This window comes from Centruroides vittatus, unplaced genomic scaffold, assembly GCF_030686945.1.
Source record: "Centruroides vittatus isolate TY-2023 unplaced genomic scaffold, ASM3068694v2 scaffold_2802, whole genome shotgun sequence".
Taxonomy (NCBI): Eukaryota; Metazoa; Arthropoda; class Arachnida; order Scorpiones; family Buthidae; genus Centruroides; species Centruroides vittatus.
In genome coordinates, this window is record NW_027122693.1 from 1,156,807 (window position 1) to 1,181,244 (window position 24,438).

At 30.3% G+C, this 24,438-nt stretch overlaps 1 protein-coding gene across 4 annotated transcripts in view; it reads left to right on the forward strand.

Annotated features, from left to right (window-relative positions):
* Window positions 1–24,438, forward strand: part of LOC136987869 (protein slit-like) — a 119,266-nt gene that overhangs the window by 23,073 nt on the left and 71,755 nt on the right. For 2 of the 4 annotated variants that reach the window (XM_067285624.1, XM_067285625.1), the window contains exon 4: window positions 140–211. The exons of the other annotated variants lie outside the window; for them this stretch is intronic. In XM_067285624.1, the coding sequence (XP_067141725.1) occupies window positions 140–211 (72 nt within the window). The remainder of the gene's footprint in view (window positions 1–139; window positions 212–24,438) is intronic. 4 annotated transcript variants of the gene reach the window in all.

The following is a 24,438-nucleotide window of genomic DNA, read 5'->3' on the forward strand; positions in this document are numbered from 1 at the left end:
ATATATTTATGTTTAAATGTGTATATATTCTACACACTTTATAGAGAATAAATAATATAAAAATTAAAGTTTAATTTTTAAAAACTTATATCTTATATATATAACTTTTTTTTAATTCTAATTTTCCCCTCTCCTGTAGAAGATTAAATAACAACGAATTAAGGATACTTCCAGACATGCTACTGAGTACCACACCGAATCTTCAACGTCTGTAAGTATTGCTTCACTTCACCTTTTCGCTGTAGTCTCTGTGTCAGGGTGATTCTTGTAAATATCCGTATGATTACTTCACCTTTTCTATTGTTATCTGTGTGTAAGGGGGTGCTTTTTTGTAAGTGTGTTCGTATGAGTAACTCCTTATATAGATAGTGGTGTGAGGGAAATCTGTAAGGGAAATTTGTAAGGTGGTGTGAGGAAAATGTGTAAGGGACATGAGGGAAATTTGTAGTGAGGTGTGAGGGGATTTGTTAGAGGGTGTTTCTGTGAGTGTACGTGTATGATTACTTCACATTTTTTGTAGAATCTCTCTGTGCGTAAGTAGAATCAGATATTAACTTGAAGAAATTCCTTCTCTTCTATTCTCCTTTGAGTTTCAATGATGTTTGTAGTTCTTTGATTTTTTTTTTGATATTTTTGAGTTTAATTTCCGTGATTATTTGTTTTTATTTCTTTGTAAATTGAGTTAACAACAGGATATTTGTAAGATGATAAGATTACTTCATAAATTTATGCATTCAAACGGATTTTCGACTAGGAAATAGCATAAGGAAGATAAAAAACAAATTGTAAAATATGATTTTAATACGTTTATTAACGTTAAAAGACTATCTTTCCAACAAAAATATCTCCTCCTATTGTATAAGAAATGTGTCTCATAAGCATATTTGCCTTTTATTCTCAGTAATATTATGCTTATGAGGGCATTATACTCTCTGAAACATCACTTTAAAACATATGCTGTGTGCTCATTACGCAAGTGGGCACACCAATTCATAGCTTCAATTAACGAGTTTCTATGCTCACTACGAGCATAAAACTGCATTTAATTGACCTCAAACACGATTATGCTTTATTATTTCAAAGCATAGAAGAGTTTCGACTATAGACACAGCAGAAAACCCCGCATTATTCCGACAAAAACGGCGTAATCAATGCACCAAAAACAAGAGCTACACTGTTAGAGTGAACGAAAACAAGACAGGAAAGGAAACAAAAACCTTCTTTGACAAAGTTCTGAAGGTAAATAAAGGGTAGAAAAGTTCGACTAACACCAGAAACAATGTAACTTTTGCTGTTAGAAAAGATTAATCCACATTTGGGAGTGATGGCAGCACACTGGAGCCATTCACGAGTGTTGCAAAGTACCCTTCTATAAGTATGTTTATACTACTTCCCCCTTTCTATATATATATATGTATCCCCCCTTTAAAACAATAGTTCTCTGTGAGGATAAATATTACACAGTTTTAATAAAAATTTAGTTATATAGGAACCATAATTCTCTGCGTATATGATATTGCTTGTCATCTTGGGATTCACAGTAGCCACTAGAGCAGTTTACTGGTCACTATAACCTGACCCGGATGGTGTAAATGTCAGGGGTAAAGATGTACTGTTTGTTTACAGTACCTGCCACCCACATAGCATTTAGTGACACAGGGGAGAAGCAGGCTTTATCGTCAACAGCAGGGGACCTTCTATGGGCAAATATTTGTAACGTAATTGTTTAAATGACCTATTTTATATCCCCTCCTACGTCACATAAATACTTTCGGTAGATTTTGGTTTTCTAGATAAAATTTTTAATTAAAATTTCTTTAGTTTTGAGCTCCTGTTTGATTAAACAATTTACAGAAGTTTGTGTGTTATTTTTGTATCTTTTTTACCATAAAATATTAATAAAATAGCATTTATACGCGTAGAAAACGTTACTAAATTAACATTTTTACACTTGGAATGACGTTTTAAACGTAGAAAACCCTCGTTAAATCGCATCTCCGTTTTTGTAGATACCTCGATATAACGCTGTTTTGCATACGTAAAAGTTAAGTAAAACACTTAAAAACTCGAAAATAACATAATATAAACGTATATAACTACGTTTACATCCAAAAAATAGCAATTGTACACTCAAAAAGAGTACAAAAATGCGGTTAAATCCACCGAAACTCGGCTTGTTTGTGTGAAAAAAAACGTTTTTTTCCGATTTTTAACACATATTGAGTACGTTTACACTAAAAAATAACTCATAAATTATTCAAAAAAGTAGCAAATATTACTTGCAAAATCGTAAATAAATCTTAAAACTCGAAGGTCAAAAGTTACACAACTTTCAAAGGGACGTAACGAGAAAATTTCACTTGCACACGTAACCGAAATTTGATAGTTTATTTAATCCCCTCTTAAGAATTAAATTAAGAATAAATATGACGTGATGGACAGACGAGTAATAAAATATTGAATAAGTTTTTGATAAGTTTATTCTGTCGTAAAGCATATTTTTTTCCTCTTTCTTCTTCTTCGACTTTACAGAATTTGTTCACGATTCTGAATGTCCTGGAGGTAAGAAAATCTCTGGAAAGGAAACGGAAAGTAATATAAAATGTCAACTTTTACAATTTGACTTTTTTTTTCTTTGAAAAAATGCACTAAAATTGCAGCGTGTTGTATAGTTTCTCGTGTATTTTCTCGTTGAAAATAGTTATAAATTCGTAAAATTTTGATTAATTTTTCAATATATTTTAATTAAAATATAAAATAAAGTGTCAATTTTTAAGAATTTTGTATTTTTTCCTCTAAAAAGTGCGCTAAATTGCAGTCAACTACCCGCGCGTTATACAGTGTCTTGTGTGTTTTATTGCTTTAAAAAAAGGCTTATAATTATCATAAATTCATAAATTTTTGCATATTTTAGGAATATTTTTAACAAGAAAAAAAGCTAATTGAAAGTTATTTAAATAGCATGAATGGCAAATTAATTATTTTTAGCTTCCTCCTCTTCATCAGAATCTTTCTTTCGCCTTCTAAAAAAGTCGGTTTTTTTTTTATTTTTTCATCTTCTTGTTTTTAATTTTAAACAATTTCTCTAAGAAAATTTAATTATCTTCACATTTTAAATTGTTATTTATATATATTTTTATATTTTTACGCATTAAAAATTAAAATAAAAGTAGAAATACAACAATCGATACACACCTCGAGTGAAAAATTAGAGGATTTTTATTAATATTAATAAATTTTTTAAATAAAAAAACATGTTAAAAATTTTAAATAAATAAGTAGTAATATGAATTATATAAAAATTATTATTATTTTACGCTTTAATTAATTAAAAATCGAATTTTCTCCAGGCTTACTTAACGCTTGCCACGTATACTTTACACAGGCGCAGGATGATGATGCAGATGATTCGGGATAATAAAGATGATTGATTTATATAAAATAATATTTATATTTTTGAAAAAAATCAGAATTTTGTCAGTTATAAAATTGATAAAGTCGCCATTACGGGGTTGGAAATGAAAAATAAGGAAGGGGATGGAAGGGAGATGTATCGATTTATCACCATGCCATTATTGCAATACGTCAATAGACGAAACACGAAAAGAAAGTTGAAAAATCTTCTAAGATATTTTTATTATAAATGTTCTGTATTTTGAAAGAACATATTTCTTTCAAAGTAAATATAAAAATAAATAAATAAATAAATATAATATATATATATATTTTCTATGTGGTTTTATTGAAATGTAACTGCGCGTTATACGTTAATTCACTGTCGTTAATGGAGATTTTGCGGCTTTTTCCCCCCTCTTATAATTGTTCAATTTTGTGATTTTTTTTAAAAAAATATATTCTTAATTGTTGAGTTTTATCATTTTTCTATTTATATTTAGTATTATTTAAGAAAATTTTATGTTTTTTGGAGTTATTTAGTGTTTTTTTGGGAGGTTGGTTTAATTTGTAATGGTAAATTTTGCGGAATTTTGTGCAGAATTTTTGTGAAATTTTGTGCAGAATTTTTGCAGAATTTTTGTGGAATTTTGTGCAGAATTTTTGTGGAATTTTGTGCAGAATTTTTGCAGAATTTTTGTGGAATTTTGTGCAGAATTTTTGTGAAATTTTGTGCATGGTTTAATTTGTATGGAAATTTTGCGGAATTTTGTGCAGAATTTTTGTGAAATTTTGTGCAGAATTTTTGCAGAATTTTTGTGGAATTTTGTGCAGAATTTTTGTGGAATTTTGTGCAGAATTTTTGCAGAATTTTTGTGCAGAATTTTTGCGAAATGTCTTGCAGAATTTTTGTGGAATATTGTGCATTTTTTAAATTGTAAAATCTTATTTTTGCGGATTTTTGTAATTATTCTCGCTCGTAATTGTAATATCACACGCTTTCTCAGTCTAAATCTTTTTAGGGTCTTCATTGTGTATGAATGAATTCAAGTGTTAACGAAGCGTACGACTTAAGTTTTTGTGTATTTTTTCACTAAAAATTCTCTAATTTTTTATTTTTTATAAGAAAACTTGTATTTTATATTTATATTTGTGAATATTTTAAAATAAATTAATGCGCTTTCGGATATATATCGTGTTTTTAATTAAATAAATTTGTTCATCTTTCTTGACTTTTTATTTTGTGGAATTTCATGGAATTGATAAATTTGTAGAATCCATTTTCGTGGAGTTTAATGAATATTTAAGTATGGTGGAACGTTATTTTTCTGGAATTTTGTCATTTTTCTTGTTCATAATTGTGAAATTTCTCAATTTTTTTGTGTAAATCTTTGTGGAATCGTCATTAAACTAGTATACAATACAGAAACGTGTTACTGTTAATAGATTTAGTTAAATTTCTGTATATTTTTTACTTAAAATTTCTGAATTTTTGTGAAATTTAAAAGCAAAAGTTGTTTTAATCGCGAATTTGTGAAATTTTTATATTTATATTCGCGAATATTTGTGAAAATTAAGTGGTTTTTGGTGTAGGTTTATTCCACGATTTTTAATTAATTTCATTTAATCTTATATTTGACTTTTGTGACTTATAAACAATTAAATATTATGAAATTTCAAATTTTTCAATAGAATTTATGCGCATTTTCTTGTTCGTAATTATGAAATCTTACGATTTTCCGCTATAAAATTGTAATATTTCGCGATTTATTTACACGGAAATTTGTGAAATTTTGCTGTTTCATTCCACATAATTGTGGAATTTTTTATAAAGAAACGGAGAGGTTATCTCGAGAAGAATGAAGTGGGTGTTTTTCTGCAATTTTCTCAAGTTTTAACCCCCGAATTCATGGTGGAATCATCTAATGTAGTGATTACTTGGCCGGGCCACACTTAGGTGAAGAAACAAATTTGGCAATTGTCACGTTCTCCATTGATGAAGCTAAGTTAGAGTGGAAGAAAAGTGGACATGTCCCTCCGAAAAAAATGGACATAATTGAACAATAGAGGAGTTATGAGCTGATAGACAACACAAGAAGTTACTCCTCCTTGTCTCCAGCCTCTAACAGTCCCTTGGGACCACCCAGAATTTGGCAAAACAACTCGATTCCCATGCAGAAATTGCCTTACTTGCTTATGCACAACGTATACTTCATAACTATTCAAATATTCAAATATTCGTTTTTTTAATGGTTCGTCCGTATGTCTGAACTCAGGAAAAGACGATAGAATTGTTTCTTGCTTTTATATTTTAACTCGATATTAAAGTTTTTTCTTTTTAGATTATATTTTGTGTATAATTCATCTTCGTTTTTATGTTTATTTCAGCATTTTATTTAAATATTTCCTTCTAAAATATGTTGTAAAAAGGTGGACAGACACAAAGACGTTCTCTTTATTTTTTAAAACTTATTTTCTGTCGAGTTATTTGAATATTTGTGCTTGATTGAGGAGTTTAAAACGTAATTTAGGTATAAAAACTTTTTTTATTTCTTTTGCTTTTTAACTTTTAAAAAATAAAATTTTTATCTAAAAATGCAAAAATTCTTTATTTTGACAAGCTAATTTTATATTATTTATTTCTTTTTTACTAAAAAATGTGTGAAAGTTTTTATATTTTATATCTAAAAATGTAAAATTCTACATTCTAAATTGAAAATAATGTAAAATTCCACAACCTGAACTCAAAATAATGTAAAATTTCACATCCTAAATTGAAAATAATGTAAAAGTCCACAACCTGAACTCAAAAATAATGTAAAATTCCACATTCTAAATTGAAAATAATGTAAAAGTCCACAACCTGAACTCAAAAATAATGTAAAATTCTACATTCTAAATTGAAAATAATGTAAAATTCCACAACCTGAACTCAAAATAATGTAAAATTTCACATCCTAAATTGAAAATAATGTAAAAGTCCACAACCTGAACTCAAAAATAATGTAAAATTCCACATTCTAAATTGAAAATAATGTAAAAGTCCACAACCTGAACTCAAAAATAATGTAAAATTCCACATTCTAAATTGAAAATAATGTAAAATTCCACAACCTGAACTCAAAAATAATGTAAAATTCCACATTCTAAATTGAAAATAATGTAAAATTCCACAACCTGAACTCAAAAATAATGTAAAATTCCACAATCTGAACTTGAAAAGAATGTAAAATTCCACATTCTAAATTGAAAATAATGTAAAATTCCACAACCTCAACTCAAAAATAATGTAAAATTCCACATTCTAAATTGAAAAGAATGTAAAATGCCACATTTACCGCGATGAAGAATGTTAACATTCTAAGTTATTACATTATAAAATAAAGAATTTACACTCTTGAATTATATTAAATATAAAAATTCATTCTTTTACAAAAGAAAATTTGAAAATTACACATTACAAAGTTAGAAAACTGTAGAGAATTTCAGTATTAAATTAATAAAAATTGACATTTTGTATTAAAAATTCAAATTAAAACTTTTTTTCTAACTTTAAAGCTTCATAAGATAAGAATTTTTATATAAAAATAACTATAAAAATCATTAAAAAGTGAGCGTTGTTGCTTTTGAATAAAGTCAAAAACTATTCTAAAAATAATAAGAATTAATTCATTTATAAAGAAATTATTTATAATGTGAAAAAAATAAATTTCTTATGTAAAAAAATTATAAATATCAGTTTTTCTTCACGAATTATTAATGTGGAATTTTTTTCTCATTTTAAAGTGCGAAATTTGCGCCTTCTAATAAAAAAAATTACAAAAAACTTTCGCATGATTTTCGATAAAAAGCGTAAAAATCCACATTTTCATATTTAAAAATGGCTGAAACTCCATACCATCGAATAAGATGAACTTGCAAAAGATTAAATTTCTACACAGAAAATAACACAAAATATCATAATTCCAATTAAAAATGCAAAAAATTACACTTTTCAGCAGAAAAAAACTAAAATTCCGCATATATGAATGATATAAAATATAAAAAATAAATACATTCACATTACAAAATCATTAAATACCACACTTTCATACTGGAAATTCCACATTTTCATCTGAAATTTTTTCAAAAATTAATATTTTATCGATACTTTTTAAGTTAGAAAACCTTTCAGCAGCGTTTCTTCACGTTTAAAGCCCTCAACAAATAACAATTTCAACCTCTTAACATGACCAAACACAAGAAAAAAAAAAGGGAAAAAATACACTATATTTGATCACTGATATGTTGGAAAAAGTTGACTTTCCTCTCCTCCTATCTATAGAACGAGATAGGAAGTGTAGGATAGACAGAAAGACGTTCTCTTATGAATCGTCAACCACACTGATGTGACGAATCGGTCAGGTAACTTGTGTATGTACTGTACAGCATATATATATATATATATATATAGAAATTCACTTTCTACACTTTCTTCTGTACTTTTTTCTGTTCTTATCTTTTCTCCTTCCCCCTCTTGCCCCCAATTTGAAAAGATTACACTTCACTCAAGAAAGGAAGGAAAAAAACTGTGTTAAACGTTTCGAATTTGATACGGACATTATTCAACAACCGTCACTAAAAAGTAATTTTAAACTACAATCTACACCCTTGTTATGAAATATTCTTTCGAGTCACGTCACTTTTGTTGCGTGTCACTCAAAAGTTTTTTTAACAAAAGAGCCAGTTTTACTCTGATGAGATGTATTTTTAGCTGTTTTTGGAAGTTTGGGTTGCTTTTTTTGTTTTTTTTAGTGTTACGCTGTCTTTTATTGTTTTATTCTAGCGTTACGCTGTCTTTTATTGTTTTTTCTAATGTTACGCTGTCTTTTATTGTTTTATTCTAGCGTTACGCTGTCTTTTATTGTTTTTTCTAATGTTACGCTGTCTTTTATTGTTTTATTCTAGCGTTACGCTGTCTTTTATTGTTTTTTCTAATGTTACGCTGTCTTTTATTGTTTTATTCTAGCGTTACGCTGTCTTTTATTGTTTTTTCTAATGTTACGCTGTCTTTTATTGTTTTATTCTAGCGTTACGCTGTCTTTTATTGTTTTTTCTAATGTTACGCTGTCTTTTATTGTTTTATTCTAGCGTTACGCTGTCTTTTATTGTTTTTTCTAATGTTACGCTGTCTTTTATTTTTTGTAGTGTTACGCCGTGTTTTTCATACTTAAAGCGTTACTTTCGCTTATAATCTGTGTTATTCGCTGTTAGTACGCACACGCACATGAACATTTGAAGATAAGTATAGAGTGGCTCAAGACTTCGTTTACCGAGATTCTGAAAACAGAGATTTTGTGTTTTCATCCGCTTATAAAGGTTAACTGTCTTGTGGGCCACCCTACTTGTGTTTGTTTCTGTAAAGAAACAAATAAGTAGTCACCAAAAAAGATATACCTCTTTGATATCGTAGATTGGAGAGTTCGGAGGGATGTCTGGCCGTAGATAATTTATTACAGATGATTCCACAGATATACGAAGTGGTACATAGATATAATTGTAAATTATACAAGATATCACGTATAATATACAACCGTTCACTTAACTATACTTGCATACGTAACAGAACACAAAATCATAGGAATTACAGAAGCATATAACACAAGACATCACAGTCAGCTGCATCACAGATAAGTGTATCATATAATACATTTACAGACGGATAGACAGATTGACACACACGATTCTGTATGCAACACGAGAAAATGATATTTGCATGAATAATCTTTGTGTCTACGATATCTGCCTGTTTGTCTGTAAGTGTATGACTGATGTGTGACGTGAAGCGCGAGTCTGTATGATTGTCTGTCTGTCGAGAGTTCACAATTTCAGTGTCTCGTGATGGGATCATACAAACCTGCATATACGCATTAACGGTTAGACACAGCACGAACACACAAATATCTTCTCTCGTATACACTAAACAATAAACGTTGTATTTACGATCATGTCAGATTTGGAATTTAAATTATTAATTAGAAAGTCTCTTCGTGATCTTCGACGTTACGTCCGGATGCCATACGTAATTCATAATAACGAGGTCTGTATTAACACGAGTGTCGTACACAGACGTAACCTTTAATTGCTGGTGTTGGTAAACTTTAATGTTTATTGAACACTAGGTTATTAAGGGGATGAGAATCTAGGCAACAATCTCGTTAGTTTCTACGCGGGTCAAAGGTCATTATGGATCGAGGGTGAAGCTAAGACGTACGAGATCTGTACACTAACGAGATAAACGACGATTGACACATCAAACACTACTGCCATCGATACTGTTAATCCTGTAATAACACAACAAATGCTTTCTACCTTGTTACAGACTACGCTTTGATCTAGTCGACTTTTGTTATTGATGCGATACTAATTGATAACAAAACTTCAATTATTAATTGCCATTAATAATTCATTTCATTTATAAAATTGCCCTTCTATTGTATAGATGAAGTGTGATGCTTAAATATCACGTGTTATAGCATCCGTCCAATCAAATTTTATCTTCTATTTTTCTTATTGACTTCGTAACTGCTTAAAATATTCGTTAAACAATACACACGATTGCTGCGTATTGTTTGTTTGTTCTTTGTGTAATTTAAGTGTTCCCTCTTTGTGTTTATCTAGGTTTTATGTATTGTTCTTTGCTATCTCTATAAGTTGAAGCTATTGTTTTCTGTGTCTATGTATGACATAATATTTTACATGTCTGTTTTTATCCGCCTCATCTCTTTTTATTTTCCTCTTTTTCCGCCTCCTCCTCCTCATCATCATTATCATTATTATAATAATTATCCTAATCTTCCTCCTTATCTATCCTCCTCCTCCTCTTTCCTTATTCGCATTCCTCTTCCTCATTCTCCTCTTCCTCCTCCTCTTCTCTGTATATTGTTCCTGTACATATTGTACCTATTCTTCATATTACATTGTATTATATACTGTGTTTGTTTGTACAGTGCAGCTGTTATCTGTGCCTTTTACGTACTATTTTCTGTTATTTTACACATTGTATCTATTGTTATCAATGCTTTTTTTGAACCGTATCTACCGTTAACTGTGTGTTTTATGTCTTGTACGTTCGTCTTTCTTTTATATTTTAAGGGTTCCTTTCGGCAATTGCGTGCTGACGTGTTTTTCTTCGATTCTCTGTGTTATATTCCCAAATATTCGAGTTTATGTACGAGATTTTCCGTGTTTCTTCACGCGTTTTCTACCTTTCCATGCTTATGCACGCTTTCCATCCTGTGTTAATGAGTAAACATAATTAAAATAATTATATTTACATAAGCTACTTTAAGAAATTTATGAATTTATAATTGAAAACACAAGACAAAATATTCAAACTTAGCAAAAGCTGATAAAAAAATGAAAATTATGAAATATGAATAAAATACACGTAGCCTGTACTACGTCATTACTTCGAACTCCTTTTCTCCTCTCTCTTCTCCTGCTCTTCATCATCATTCTAATCTTCCTCTCCATCTTTCTCCATTCTCCTCTTCTTCCTTCTCCCTCATTATAATAATAATAATAATTATTATTATTATCATCCTCTTCTTCATCTCTCCTCATTTTCCTCCTCCTCCTCATCCTTCTCCTCCTTCTTATCATCATCATCAATTCAGGATAATAATTATATATAAATTTCCACCTTATTTAAAATTTATTCCTTTGTCTTTAAAAAATAAATTTTAATTTAAATCAAAATGTATTTATAATTAATATTTTATTCGAATTTAACGAATTTATTAATTGAAAATAATAATTTAAAATTAAAAAATTAAGATAAAATACAATTAAAATGTTAATTGATTTAAAATAAATTTGAAAATTTAAAGAAATTTAATTTTTTAAAGATAAATTTACAATAAAACTTATTGCAAGCCGGAACCATACGGTACTGAATTTTTTCCGTTTTATTCAGGTTCCGTTTTGAACAGGTTTTACTGAATATTAAAGAAATAAAAATAAATTTTTTACTAATTATTAGTTATATTAGTTTTTCCGTTTTAAACAGGTTTTTTTTTTTTAAACATAAAATCGCTTCCTTCCAACGAATCATTTCCGTTTTAGGCAGGGTTTTTTAATAAAGAAAATTGTTCCGTTTCAGTCTTTTCTGTTTTATTCAGGTTCCGTCCTCGGCAGGTTTTAGCATAAAAAATCACTCCCTTTTAAAGAATCATTTCTGTTTTATTTAGGTTCCGTTTTAGGCAGGTTTTTCACAGAAAATTGGTCCCTTCCAACGAATCATTTCCGTTTTAGGCAGTGTTTTTTAATGAAGAAAATCGCTCCGTTTCAGTCTTTTCTGTTTTATTCAGGTTCCGTCCTAGGCAGGTTTTAGCATAAAAATCGCTCTCTTTTAAAAAATCATTTCTGTTTTATTTAGGTTCCGTTTTAGGCAGGTTTTTCACAGAAAATCGCTCCCTTCCAACGAATCATTTCCGTTTTAGTCAAGATTTTTTAAAAAAGAAAATCGCTCCGTTTCAATCTTTTATCTTTTACTACTCAGGTTCCGTCCTAGGCAGGTTTTACTTCACATTAAAATAATAATAAACGATAGTTAAACTTTTAAACTAATCATTCACTAAAACAAAAATAAATAAATAAAAAAAACAGACAAAACATTAAAAAAATGCATTTTTTTTAAATATCGTAATAAATAATTTTATTCCTCTTTTTTTTCCTAAAAAAAACCCTATTTTTTAAAGAAGAATCAAAGTTTACAAGCTTTAAAAGTCAATAGCCTTAAGTTAAACAAACCCAACATACCATTTAATTTTAACAATATCAAAAATTCGAAGATGCCATTCAATAAAAATAAATAAATAAAAAAATGGAGCAATACGTAAAAAATCCAGGCCAAGTTTTCGCATCATCAGACATTTTACGTTGGAAAAAAAGAAGAAAATAAAATAAAATATATATATATATATTTTCTTTCTTTTTTCCCTCCACTTCGTTCTTCTTCACTTGATACTGGAGAGGTCCAAGCATCGGATGTTGTCTTCTTATATCACTTCTGCATGAATGAACTTTGGCTACAATCTCTCAGTTTATATGACTCCCTCCCTCTCTCTTCTTTCACAATTTTCTTCTTCTTCTTCTTCTTTCTCCTCCTTTTTCATACAAAGAAAAAAAATATTATTTCTCTCTCTTTCTCTCTCTTTATTTGCTTACATCACAATGTTACATAAGTGGACATTTCTTTGCTTCTCTTGCTCTTCTTCTACTTAAATTTTTCTCATATTCCTTACTCCATCTTCTTAAGAATTGTATGGGGATGATCTTTAACGTATCACATATCAATGAACAGCAAATTTCTTTACGCATCTCTTGTGCTTCTCTGTATAGAGGGGTAGGAAAAATAGTGATTTCTTTTTTGTGTGTAGGCTGTTTGGGAACACTGTAAACTCTCGAAACTCATTAGCGAGACGTTAAAGAAGGGGAGAAAATAATAATAATAAAATATTTTTATGAATATATAATTTTATTATTCACTCTTTAGTCTTGTCTTATCGATGCACGCATCGACGAACTGATGTTTGTTTGCGTAAAAATTCCGTAATTTAGTGGCTTTTCCGTGTTTTAAAAATCGCCATATTCGCTTCAGAAGACAGAATTTGTACGTTTTATTTATATACAATAGTCAGAAAATGCCTGAAACACGAACGAATCTTTCTATTATTTGACATTCTAATGTATTCACCCGGCCATTATACATTAATATCAACTGAATTTCGTCCAGTCACGTGATTGACGCCACTTTTGTAATTTCCTACTTATTCCTCGGGGTCTGAATTTAATGATCGATATACAGAATAACAAAGAGAATACATAAACTCATATAAATGAACTTATTTTGTAGGGATGTACCTCTTTGTGATGCTGAGTGATGCTGAATGTGAATTTTTCTCTTTTTTTTTGGTAGGAAATAACGTTATTTCTTATTTAATGAACTTTCTATTGTTAGAAAAAATTTAAAATATCCAGCTAATTTACTTTGTTTTTATTCTTATTTGTTGGCAGGAAGCTAAATTTTCGCTTTAAAATAATATAAATATCACGAATCTTACGTAAATTCGATGATGATGGTTAAATTGCCTTTTGTTTTTCTATGAGAAATATGTTTTTAAAATATACGAAATTATGATTTTAGTAAGAGGAATCGAAGGAATTTGGGGCGAGGATGATAAATTTGGGTAATGGGATGATAGAAAATTCAAAAATCAAGGAGGAAGATGCTGGAATCACATACTTAAACGTGATGCACGTGTAAAAATCGAAGGAGAGATAATGCAAAACTATCAATAAATTTTAATAATTATTATTTAATATATATTCAGAGATCTTGTGTATTAAAACATTGTTTATAAGCGAATTTTACGATTTAAAATGTCAATAATATATATATTAAATTCGAAATATTACAAATATACATTTAAATTTTAAAATATCAAAGTTGAAAATAATAACTTTAACTTTAAGAATGAAGAGAAAAGAAAGGCGAGGAAGAATTTAACTTTAATTATGCATAAACTTATTAAATTTTGCTTTAAATTAAAAAAAAATGTAAGAGATAAAAAATGTCTGAGGTGCAATTTAAAAGAAAAATTCGGATATGAACTTTATAAAAGTGCAGATAATCATTTTTTAAAGAAAGTATAGGAAAGATATATCTATATTAAAACCGAGAATAAAGTGTATTATATAAAGTAAATTTTAATATTAATAATAAACTAAATTTGCTATATTTGATGACATCTGCGAAGATTTTAATTAAAGACGTACATAAGTAGCCTTTAAGCTATTAGATAAGACGTGAAAGCTGCAAAAGGAACACGTGTTTCTCGTGAAGTTTTTCCCTTCATTCCACTGTTAATTAATGACGAATTCATTAAATGACGAGTTACACTAAACTGGTAGCAGCTGTCAGAAAGATGTTGCTCCTCTCCTCTCTCCACTCTCTCTCTCTTTTCCTCTTCCTCTCGCTCTCTTTCTCTTTCTCAACTTAAAAAAAATAGAGAAATCTGTTCGATATTACTTCTACAATTATTTATGACTTAATATTTAATATTTCTTATATAATTATTCCTCTTATTTTTCTCAAAATTGCAGAAGAAGAGTGAAGAGATGAGGGTGTAGTTAAGCAATAACTCATCTATCTTAGCTTATAATCAGTTTAATAAAGAAGCTATTATTATTATTATTATGAAATAGGCTAGAGAATTATATTATATAGATAAATATTTATAGGAATTTTCAAGAAAATGGCGGCACCGACTTAATTGGTTGCCTTGGAAATTTTCACCTCACGTAAATAGTTGTTTACGTAATGAATCATCATTGCTATTCTGGAAGAGTCTGTGAGAATCCTGTATGCATCCTAACACCTAGATGGGTTAGGGGAAGGACGAGATTCTTCCTTCAATGGCATTTTTAATGTGAGAGCTCAATAAATCAGGGTCAGATTCCTGACTCTCTCCCGGTATCCGTTCTCGGTAGTGGTGTTGTCATCAAATTAGCTAGGAAACGGGAGAGAGGAATCGATTCCTGTCTATGACGTCCTACTGAATTTCGATGCAACAGTTCGTGGGGAGAAATGGCACCGTATGGCGTCGACGATGCGTGAAGTGCAGTAGATAGACAATTAGGGTGACCTAGACTATGATGGAGAGTAGATCCAGGCGGTAATTTTGTTTGTGCATGATGTTTTATCTCGATGAGAAACTACGGATATATGAGGGAGATCACTATATTTCAATTTATGTTTGCTAGATAGAAGTAGACGTATCGATTTACAAGAATATGAAGTAGGAAATGTAACGTTCGTCTTCACTGCTAGGATTCGCCGTCGTGCGGGGAAGCCGACCTTTCACTTTTTCTTTTCTTTTCCTTATTAATTATTGGCGACGAAATCTACGCGATTTAAAAAAATAACATTTAATATTTAATTTTATTCGATAATTAATAAACACGAGATTATATTTAAGCTTAATTGATATAAATTAATTAATTAATTCGTGGGAGAAAGGTGTACGTGATGAAGAAAAATCATTTTACTTTTTCTATTTTGGGAAATAAACAAACAAAATAAAACCTACAATTATTATAATATAAACATATTTATAAAGGGATGAAGAAGAAACTATGATCGATTTAAATATTTATAGATTCATTTATCATAAGATATAAGATAGCGAAAGTTTTATGCAGATGTTTCCCTTTGCTAAAAAGAGAAATTGCCGAAGATTGGGGAAAGAGAATAATACAAAAATTGTATATTTCGTGTTTGTACATTATAAAAAGCAAGAATTTAATAGGGAACAACTGGCAGAGTTCCCGAACCAATAGGAAAAGGAGAGGTTACAAACGAAAGGAAAAAGGAAGACAGCTACCTCAGGCACTTGATTGATGAAAGCTTTGAACAATGTTAACAGGGATTTAACATTATTGTCTGCTGAAAGATGAATCACTGGCGACCAAACGACGGATTGAAATCTCTTGACGATTATGTTCTACGTGGTTTTTTCTGTCCAGGAAGATTTTAATGTCACGTACAATACAGTACGTCCGAGAGCAATGAACATATGGTTAATGAGGATAGGACTACTACTCCAGTATTAAAATGAGCATTTTCCCCAATCTAACACCTGTAAATTGGTAGATAATGCTGGAGGTATAATCGAAGTCTTCGGAGAAAAGAAGAAAATGTAAGATACAACTCTTTGATGAAAAGTTTTTGGATTAATGGCTCCGAAACTTCAAGTAGCACGGGGATGGAGAGTGAGCTGAATGTGTGATGCTGGAAACGAACATGGTGAGAATTTGAAAGTTATTGCTGTTATCATTGAGGGATAGGTGGTCTTTCTGCAAAATAATTTCTTTAATATTGAAGAGGGAAGTAGATAAAGGATGAAGACAGTATACAGACTTGTACTCTTTGTTTATAAAGCAGTATATTCTACTACTATAAATGATATGAGAAGGGATGAAGATGATGCTGCACTACTATGTAGTTCTAGGTATAATTTTATGGATAGAATTAGAATCTCTCCATATAACGTTTCTAATTCATATACACGTAATTCTGTCCATTAAATTATACGTGGATAAACCGTCTCAGTGTGCGAATTGTAAGATTGGCTGTGAAAACGTTAAATAATATTTTAGAGGGATTTTGCATCACATTAATGTTTTAATTAGCTGATGCGGAAGATAATAATTAACAATTATCACAGGTGATTTGTATTTTCTGGCGAATTTCTTGCCAGAAAATCCAGTCACCTGTGGTTAATCTTTATCCAGAGATGCAAGGAGATAAGAGGAAACATTATCTAACAGAACCCGTGTCGAATTTCTACGATTTTATCAGGTAAAAAAGAGTGCAAATGCTGTACAAAAATCGCTTACGAGGGGGAGAGATATCGTAGAATAAAGTAGGAAACAATTCTTCATCGAATCCTGCACGCGCTTACATTTAATCAACACCACAAAATTATATAGGGAGGGGAGAGGGGGGATAAAAAAAGGATTGAAGGACAACAGGTGCGTCACTTTCCGCTCGGCCTATTCAGGTGACTTGACACTTACATCCGGGTGTGTTTATTATCTGCACGAGCGACTGTAGAAGCTCGGTAGTGCAATCGATGTGACAGACTTGTCACAATCCGCTTCCGTAGTTTAGTTAGGAGAGGAGTTTAGAACTGACATCGCATGACGATTAAATTATCAACGGCAGACTGAATAGAGTAACATCCTGTTTCTTTTATTTCTATTAAAGTGTAAAAGCTAGTACATTGTTATCGCCATAATGTCAACCATTGTTTGTTCTGAGGGTTGATACCTAATTACACCTACAGCCTCGTCTTGTTAATGTAGTTATCTGCGGTTTCTATTATCTAAATTCTATCTTATTAATCTGGTGACGACTTATTACGCGTGAGTCACTTCCTTCCACTCTTATTTTACTTAATAACTAAACACTAGCTTAATTTATTATTTCGTAATGCCATCTTTCTCTTCTTACTTCTCCCTCCTCTTCTTTTTCCATCCTCATCTTCTCTCTTTTCTGTAGATGTAGAGGTTGTAAATTGTATGTTTTGTGGGGTGTGGAACGTGAATTAATCGTATAAGCTTTATCAAGGGTGTTAAAGTAATAAATATAGTGAGAATTTAAGGTTAAACAAGTTGAAATATCTACATATATATTAAGTCTCATAAGCTAAAACACGGAAAAATTGCAGAATTCATAGGCTAAAATAAAATCAAACTTATCAAATAATCACGAAAATAGTTGTATTTATGTTAAAAATAAGTCACGAGAATGACATTTATAAGCCCGAAAGCATATTTTTAAATGTACAGTAGAGGACAAACAAACGTTACACCAGCATGAGTAACACGCGTTACGCTTTATTACAGAAACGGAGGGAAAATCGTATTAGTAAACACTACAAAACACACAAACTGTTCCAGCACTCTACTTATATCATTTCAATTATATCAAGGAGTTAGTCTACAGTCAAGCACATAAATAATTATCGTATAAGTGCCATTAAACTAACCTAAACATGGCGTGCTTCAATAACAACACTCACGAAAACACACAAACCGTGAGAATTAATATTAATGAATCGTTAATTAAGAGCGAAATATTAATTTCCAAAACTGATCGATGCCACTCTCTCTCTCTCTCTCTCCTCATATCTCTCTGCTGTCACAAGGAAGAGGACAGAGAGGATATTAAAGTGTGATACAAGTGAATTTCGATTAAAACACATCTAACAATGCATGACAGCTACAAAAAAATAAAGTAAAAGAAAAAAATAAGAAAAAAATTGACAAGTAGATTAAAAAAAGATATCGTCATCCTCTTTGTGGAAAAGACCAATTTATCTGATTGTTTGTACTTCCTTATTCGTTCCTGCTCTCTCTCTCTAGAGAATATTTTCCTTTATGTCCATTGTACTTGTCCCATCTCATCTCTGGTGACTAAGTAAATAGTGTGTTAAAACATCTTTGCTTTATTCGATCAAATTCTCGAATTAGAAGGCACCAACTTACGTTTTAACTTTGCTCCATCCTCTTGCTCTTCCTGCTCTTCCTCCTCCTCCTCCTCCTCCTCCTCCTCCTTTTTTTTTCTTATTCTCTGGATGCTTCTATAATAACAATAACAAAGTAGGAAATTGCTTCTTTTTATAACAATAAATGGGTTTATTGATAACGATATTTTATAGTCGTTAGAGTAATTTGTAAAGTAAACCTTCTTCTTACCTTAATAGCATGGTTTAATGTCGGATTTTCGTGACGTTTAGAGAAGAATGAGCTGCATTTATGATCGAATTATCAACTTTATCCCTTTGCTAACTCCTCCGCCATGATAATACAGTAGTAAAATTGTTAGATTATCTGCCATTTTCATATAATAAAGTGATGCCTCTGCTACAAGAACTACATAACTCTGAGCTTTTATACGAAATTGTGAAGCTTAAACCTAGTTGAAAGAGCGAAAATAAGTGGAAAATTGAGTCTTTTTTAATAAGAAAAAAGGGTTATTTTATGTTACTTTAACACCAGAGTGAACTGCTGTAACGTGATATTGTTACTGTGGATGTGTGAGATTATTCAATTACGAGCTTACGTGATAAATAGCACATCACGTTCATTAAGTTAAATTGATCGGACACACTTTATATTCACGTTTTATAGGAGATTTGTATGTCGAAAATCGTGAAAATGTTATGAGATTTGTTAGCTGAAAAACAAGAAAATTGCAGGATTCATAGGATAAAGTAGCATTAAACTTATAGGATTTGAGTTAAGAGACATGGAAAGAGTGAGATTTATATTAAAAATTCACGAAAATGACAAGGTTTATACGTTGAAAATCACGAAAGTGATGAGATTTATATACTAAAAAACTGTAAAAAAAAGGTTAATTTTACATATAAAATTGTGAAAATGATGGAATTTTCATAATTCCAAGCTAAAAAACAGGAAAATTACAGGATACACAAGCTAAAATAGCATCGAATTTATCGAATTTGTGTGTTAAGAATCACGAAAATATTGAAATTTGTGATAAAAATAATACAAGTGACGAGATTTACTCACTAAAATCACGTAAATAATGGAATTCATCGTAGAATCAATAAATTTAGGGGTAGAATAATGATAAAAGTAATGCGGGTTATACTTTAAAAATCACCAAAACTGTACTCACACTAAGAAGAATCCAAAAAATTGGCTAAATTTTATCGAATTTCTAAACAAATTTATACAAAAATACGAACAAGGGATACGTAAATGCACTCTAGTAATACATTATATATTTATATTTTTTTCAGTCAGTGACTAATGATACAAGTTTGTTAAATGTAGGAGTTAATAGAAGATGCTAATCTTTCGCATACTTACCACTTTAAAGTGGCATATGGTCAAGCTTTACAATATCGAAAGGCTAGGAGAACTTTAGCAATTTGCATATGACTGGATGCGCATTATTCACAGTTTATATGTAGCAGAATCGGCAGAGGACAGCTGCAATGTGATAGAAATACGGAATGTGAAACATTTGCATATCAAAGTCCATGTCCGGCCCCAAATAAATGCTAACAGTTGAACAAATTGAACAGACTGCGAATAGATCAAGCGAAATATTCTCAATTCTCTTAAGATATTCTGCCATATCCACCCCATGTAAGTACTGGTTACCGTGTTAAATTATCGTGAATTCGGTTTTCCTGCATTAAAACTTTGTTTGGCAAATGCCGAATAAATATATTAAATTGAAAAATTGGTTTGTTTCTAAGATTTTCACACAGGGATCGTTGAAATTGTAATTGGAGGAAGGAGAAGTTTTTGAGGGTTATTATTTGCTTAAATTAGCAGTGGATTTAAGCCTTGAAAAGCAGTGAAAATTGTCAGGATTATACGATGAAAATGTGATGAGAATTGTAAGGATGAAGCCTTGAAAAACAGTGAAAATTGTCAGGATTATACGATGAAAATGTGATGAGAATTGTAAGGATGAAGCCTTGAAAAACAGTGAAAATTGTCAGGATTATACGATGAAAAAGTAATGAGAATTGTAAGGATTAAGCCTTGAAAAGCAGCGAAAATTGTCAGGATTATACGATGAAAATGTGATGAGAATTGTAAGGATGAAGCCTTGAAAAACAGCGAAAATTGTCAGGATTATACGATGAAAATGTGATGAGAATTGTAAGGATGAAGCCTTGAAAAACAGTGAAAATTGTCAGGATTATACGATGAAAAAGTAATGAGAATTGTAAGGATTAAGCCTTGAAAAGCAGCGAAAATTGTCAGGATTATACGATGAAAATGTGATGAGAATTGTGCGTTGAAAAGCGATGAAAATGATGAGACTCGTTGGTCGAAAAGTCATATGAATGACGAGATTCTCAGGTTTAAAAAAAGAAGAAGCATAAAAATCAGGAGATTTACAAGGGAAAATGTGATAAAAAAAAGTGACGAGATGCGTACAGAAAAAGCAGTGGAATAAATGACATTAGTGGAAGGAAAGGGACATTCTGTGGATAAAACATTTGATTTAGATGGAGCAAATTTTATTTTCTCTCCAATCAACTTTCTCAAGATGGATGTTTCCTTCTAAACGGAATCAATTTCTGTCAGGATTATATCAAATTTGACTAAAAATTGTCCGTACATCTGCAAATTTATCTTCTTAACCATAAAAATACTTAAATAAATTTCCTTAGATCTCGACTGGTGATACGTTTGCCTCTTTAAAAAGTCAGCGAACTTCTTGCCTAGAATATGTTAAAAGAGGAACATTTCAGGAATTCTTATCTATAAAATTCCTATTTTTTCCGCCGTTATCTTAAGAATTTTTCGAATTAAAACAGAATTTTTTCACAAAATTCTCTTTAAAATGCGATTGTCGGGACATTTTACAACGAAATTTTTAGCACTTTAATAAGGTTAATTACTTCTAAAATAATTAAACTGGATTAATTTCTCATTAAAATCTACGATTTTAGTGAGACAAACCCGCGATCTTTTTAAAAAAAAGCTTACAATCACCCAAAATTTCTCATAAAAACCTGAAAAAATGATACTAGTTAACACATAAACGGATAGGAACCGAGGGTCGAACCCACGACTTTCATGTAAAAGTCGTGGGTTCGACCCATCTTTTTGGCGTAAATTTACAAGCGTAACGGCCGATATACCTTATTTGGAGGGGTGAAAGGACTATTTTAATTGTCGAAAAACAAGGATAACGTGGCGAAATTTTCAAAACATCTTCCATTGTTTGTGACAGAAGAAAGGGAGGAAAAGAATTCGAAAAAGAAAAACGTCATTTCTAAAGCGACAAGAGACGACAATTCCTTTATTAAAGTCAGGATTACATCAGTTTGAATCTCTTGTGTGACGTCTTTATTGTGAAAGCATTTAGTGTGAGATCTTTCTAGGCAAGAGACCGTCACGTTGACTGGTCAAGACATGACACCGAATAACAGAAAGGATTTATCAACCCGCGTATCAACTCAACACCTGGCCCGTCTCCCTCCTCCCTTTGCTCCATTTAAATTCTACAATTAACTCGATTTTTATGTGAATTTATATTAATTCTACTGCCATTTTACAAGGGGGTGGATGCTTGTGTACGTGTGTATCTACTCTCGTTAATTTGCCCTTTCGTAACGATGCCGTTGAAACTTTCTAAATTATTGCCGCTTGGTTAAAATTAGCGAGTAATTTCCTTTAAATTTTCTGTTTCTAATGCGCAATAATTCAAAAAATAAAAGCACGCTTTTAAATTAATTAAAGGAATTAGATGCTGGAAGTGGCTGCATCGTCTTTTCACTTTCACATCACTCGTTCGAGCGTTGAGTTATAATTTTTTTTTTAAATAAAATAATAACGTAAATGGAAGTTAAAACGTAATTTATAATTAAAAATTCCTTCGTCTTCGTTAATTTCAGCGTAAAATCTTCTTCATTTTCACGAATTTCAACGCCAAATCTTCATTAGTTTCATACCTTTTCGACGAGCGAACCTCATAACGTACGTCAATAAATAATTATTTTACACGGTTATAACACTAAAAATATTAAATATAACTTATTTTATCGGTTTATTTTTTTATTTTTTACCGTCTCATTCATAAATTTCTTAAATTACAACGCGAAATCTTCGTGAAATCGCATAAATCTCCTAACATCCTCACGTCGTTTCGCACTGTTACTCCTCACTTTACGGTGTCATTTTCGCGAAATTTACGTAAAAAATTGAAAAAATATAAAGAAAAAACGTCTGAAATATCTTTCTATACCCTTAATTTCGTCTTTTCATTTGTAAATTTCATCGAAAATAAAGTTTATTCCCGACGAAATCTGTCATCTCCGCTCTCTCACATACACATACACACATGAATATACATACATATTCGAAATATAATATTTAGAGGGAAATTTGTGATGATCACGTGTTACATTTCTTCTTAAAATTTAAAGGGGGGAGGGACATTTTGGAGGAGTAAATACTAAAATATCGGAACGGGTAATAGGCAAATATGTCAGATGATGACAGTCGGAAATGTTGTGTCCCCTTCTACGGATTTCCATAATGCAGCGGAACTTTTCATTTCTGTGACTTTTTCAAAAGTTGCTTCCCAGGAGTCACCTATCCATTCCACAGGCATCGACTTTATTCATGTAAATGAAGGAAGAAATCCCGTGTTACTGTCACTCCATCTTCTATACATAACTTTTCGGATCGAGTTTTGAATGAGGACTTTACTTACCTATCGTAGATTTTTCTTGAATTCTCTGCGTTATTGATTGAGATTTTTTTTTCCTCTTATATTTTTCTCTCTCCTTTCCTTAGAAAATATTTAAATAATAATAATAGTAGTAGATATTCACTCGAAATTTCGATGTTTTAACTTTAGTATAAATTCGGGACTTTTCAAGGTGATTCTTCGGATATTTAGGTCACGGGTTCGGCTATTTTACACGTGTTCTTTTAATAAAATTCGTAATATTTTTTGGTTTTTATACGCTTTAACATGTTTATTTTCGATAAAATAAGTGAAATTAGCTTTAATTTTAATTAAAATTTGTAAAATCTTCAGTTTTTCATCAGCATCACTCAAGTCGATTCGCTCCTCTTCTCCAACTTTCTTCCTCTTTACTTTATAATATCTTATTAAAACTTATTAAAATTATATAAAAAAAATTAAAATTTTATTCAATTTTAAATATAATTTGCTATAAAATTTATTTAATTATTAATTTTTTCGACTAATTTCTTTAATTCTATAAGTTGTAGAAATGTAAAAGTTGATTGATTATTATTCAAATCACAGCGAGTATCAAAGGGAGGGAGGTAGAAAAAAAACCTGTTGTGAGATTTTATTTTAGATTTAAAATTAAAAATATTCATCAATCAAATTTAGTAAATATTTTTCTTTTCTGAGAAAAATCCTTGACTTATTTATTAAAATGTTAATTTACTTAAGTAGGAGGATCAAGGAACAACTACGAGAAGTTTATGCAGATTATAAGCTAATTTAAAGCTGAAAAATCATATTTATCTGCTTCATTTTTATGTTTTTAAATGGTTTAAGGTGTTTAATTTTGAAAAAATAAGTCAAATTAATTTTATTTTAGTCGAAATTTATAAAATTTTGAATTTTTTCCAACACCGTCACTCGCTTCGATGCACTCATCTTTGCGTTATTTCCAAGTTTATTTCTCTGTTTACTCGAAATATTTACGAAAAATCTTAATTAAGATTACACAAGAACATAAATTTGCTAATTTTAATAAATAAAATTTAATTAAGTGTTACAAAAGGCAAATTTAGTTCGTTAAAGTATGGGATGACGATGAACTATTCTTGATTAAAATGAGAATAATTAAAATATTTTATTGTTAAATCAAGTATATTTACGTGTATATTGCTTTTATACGCGTATAAAATACAATTAATTAAAAAATTTTAGTAAATAAAAACGAATTT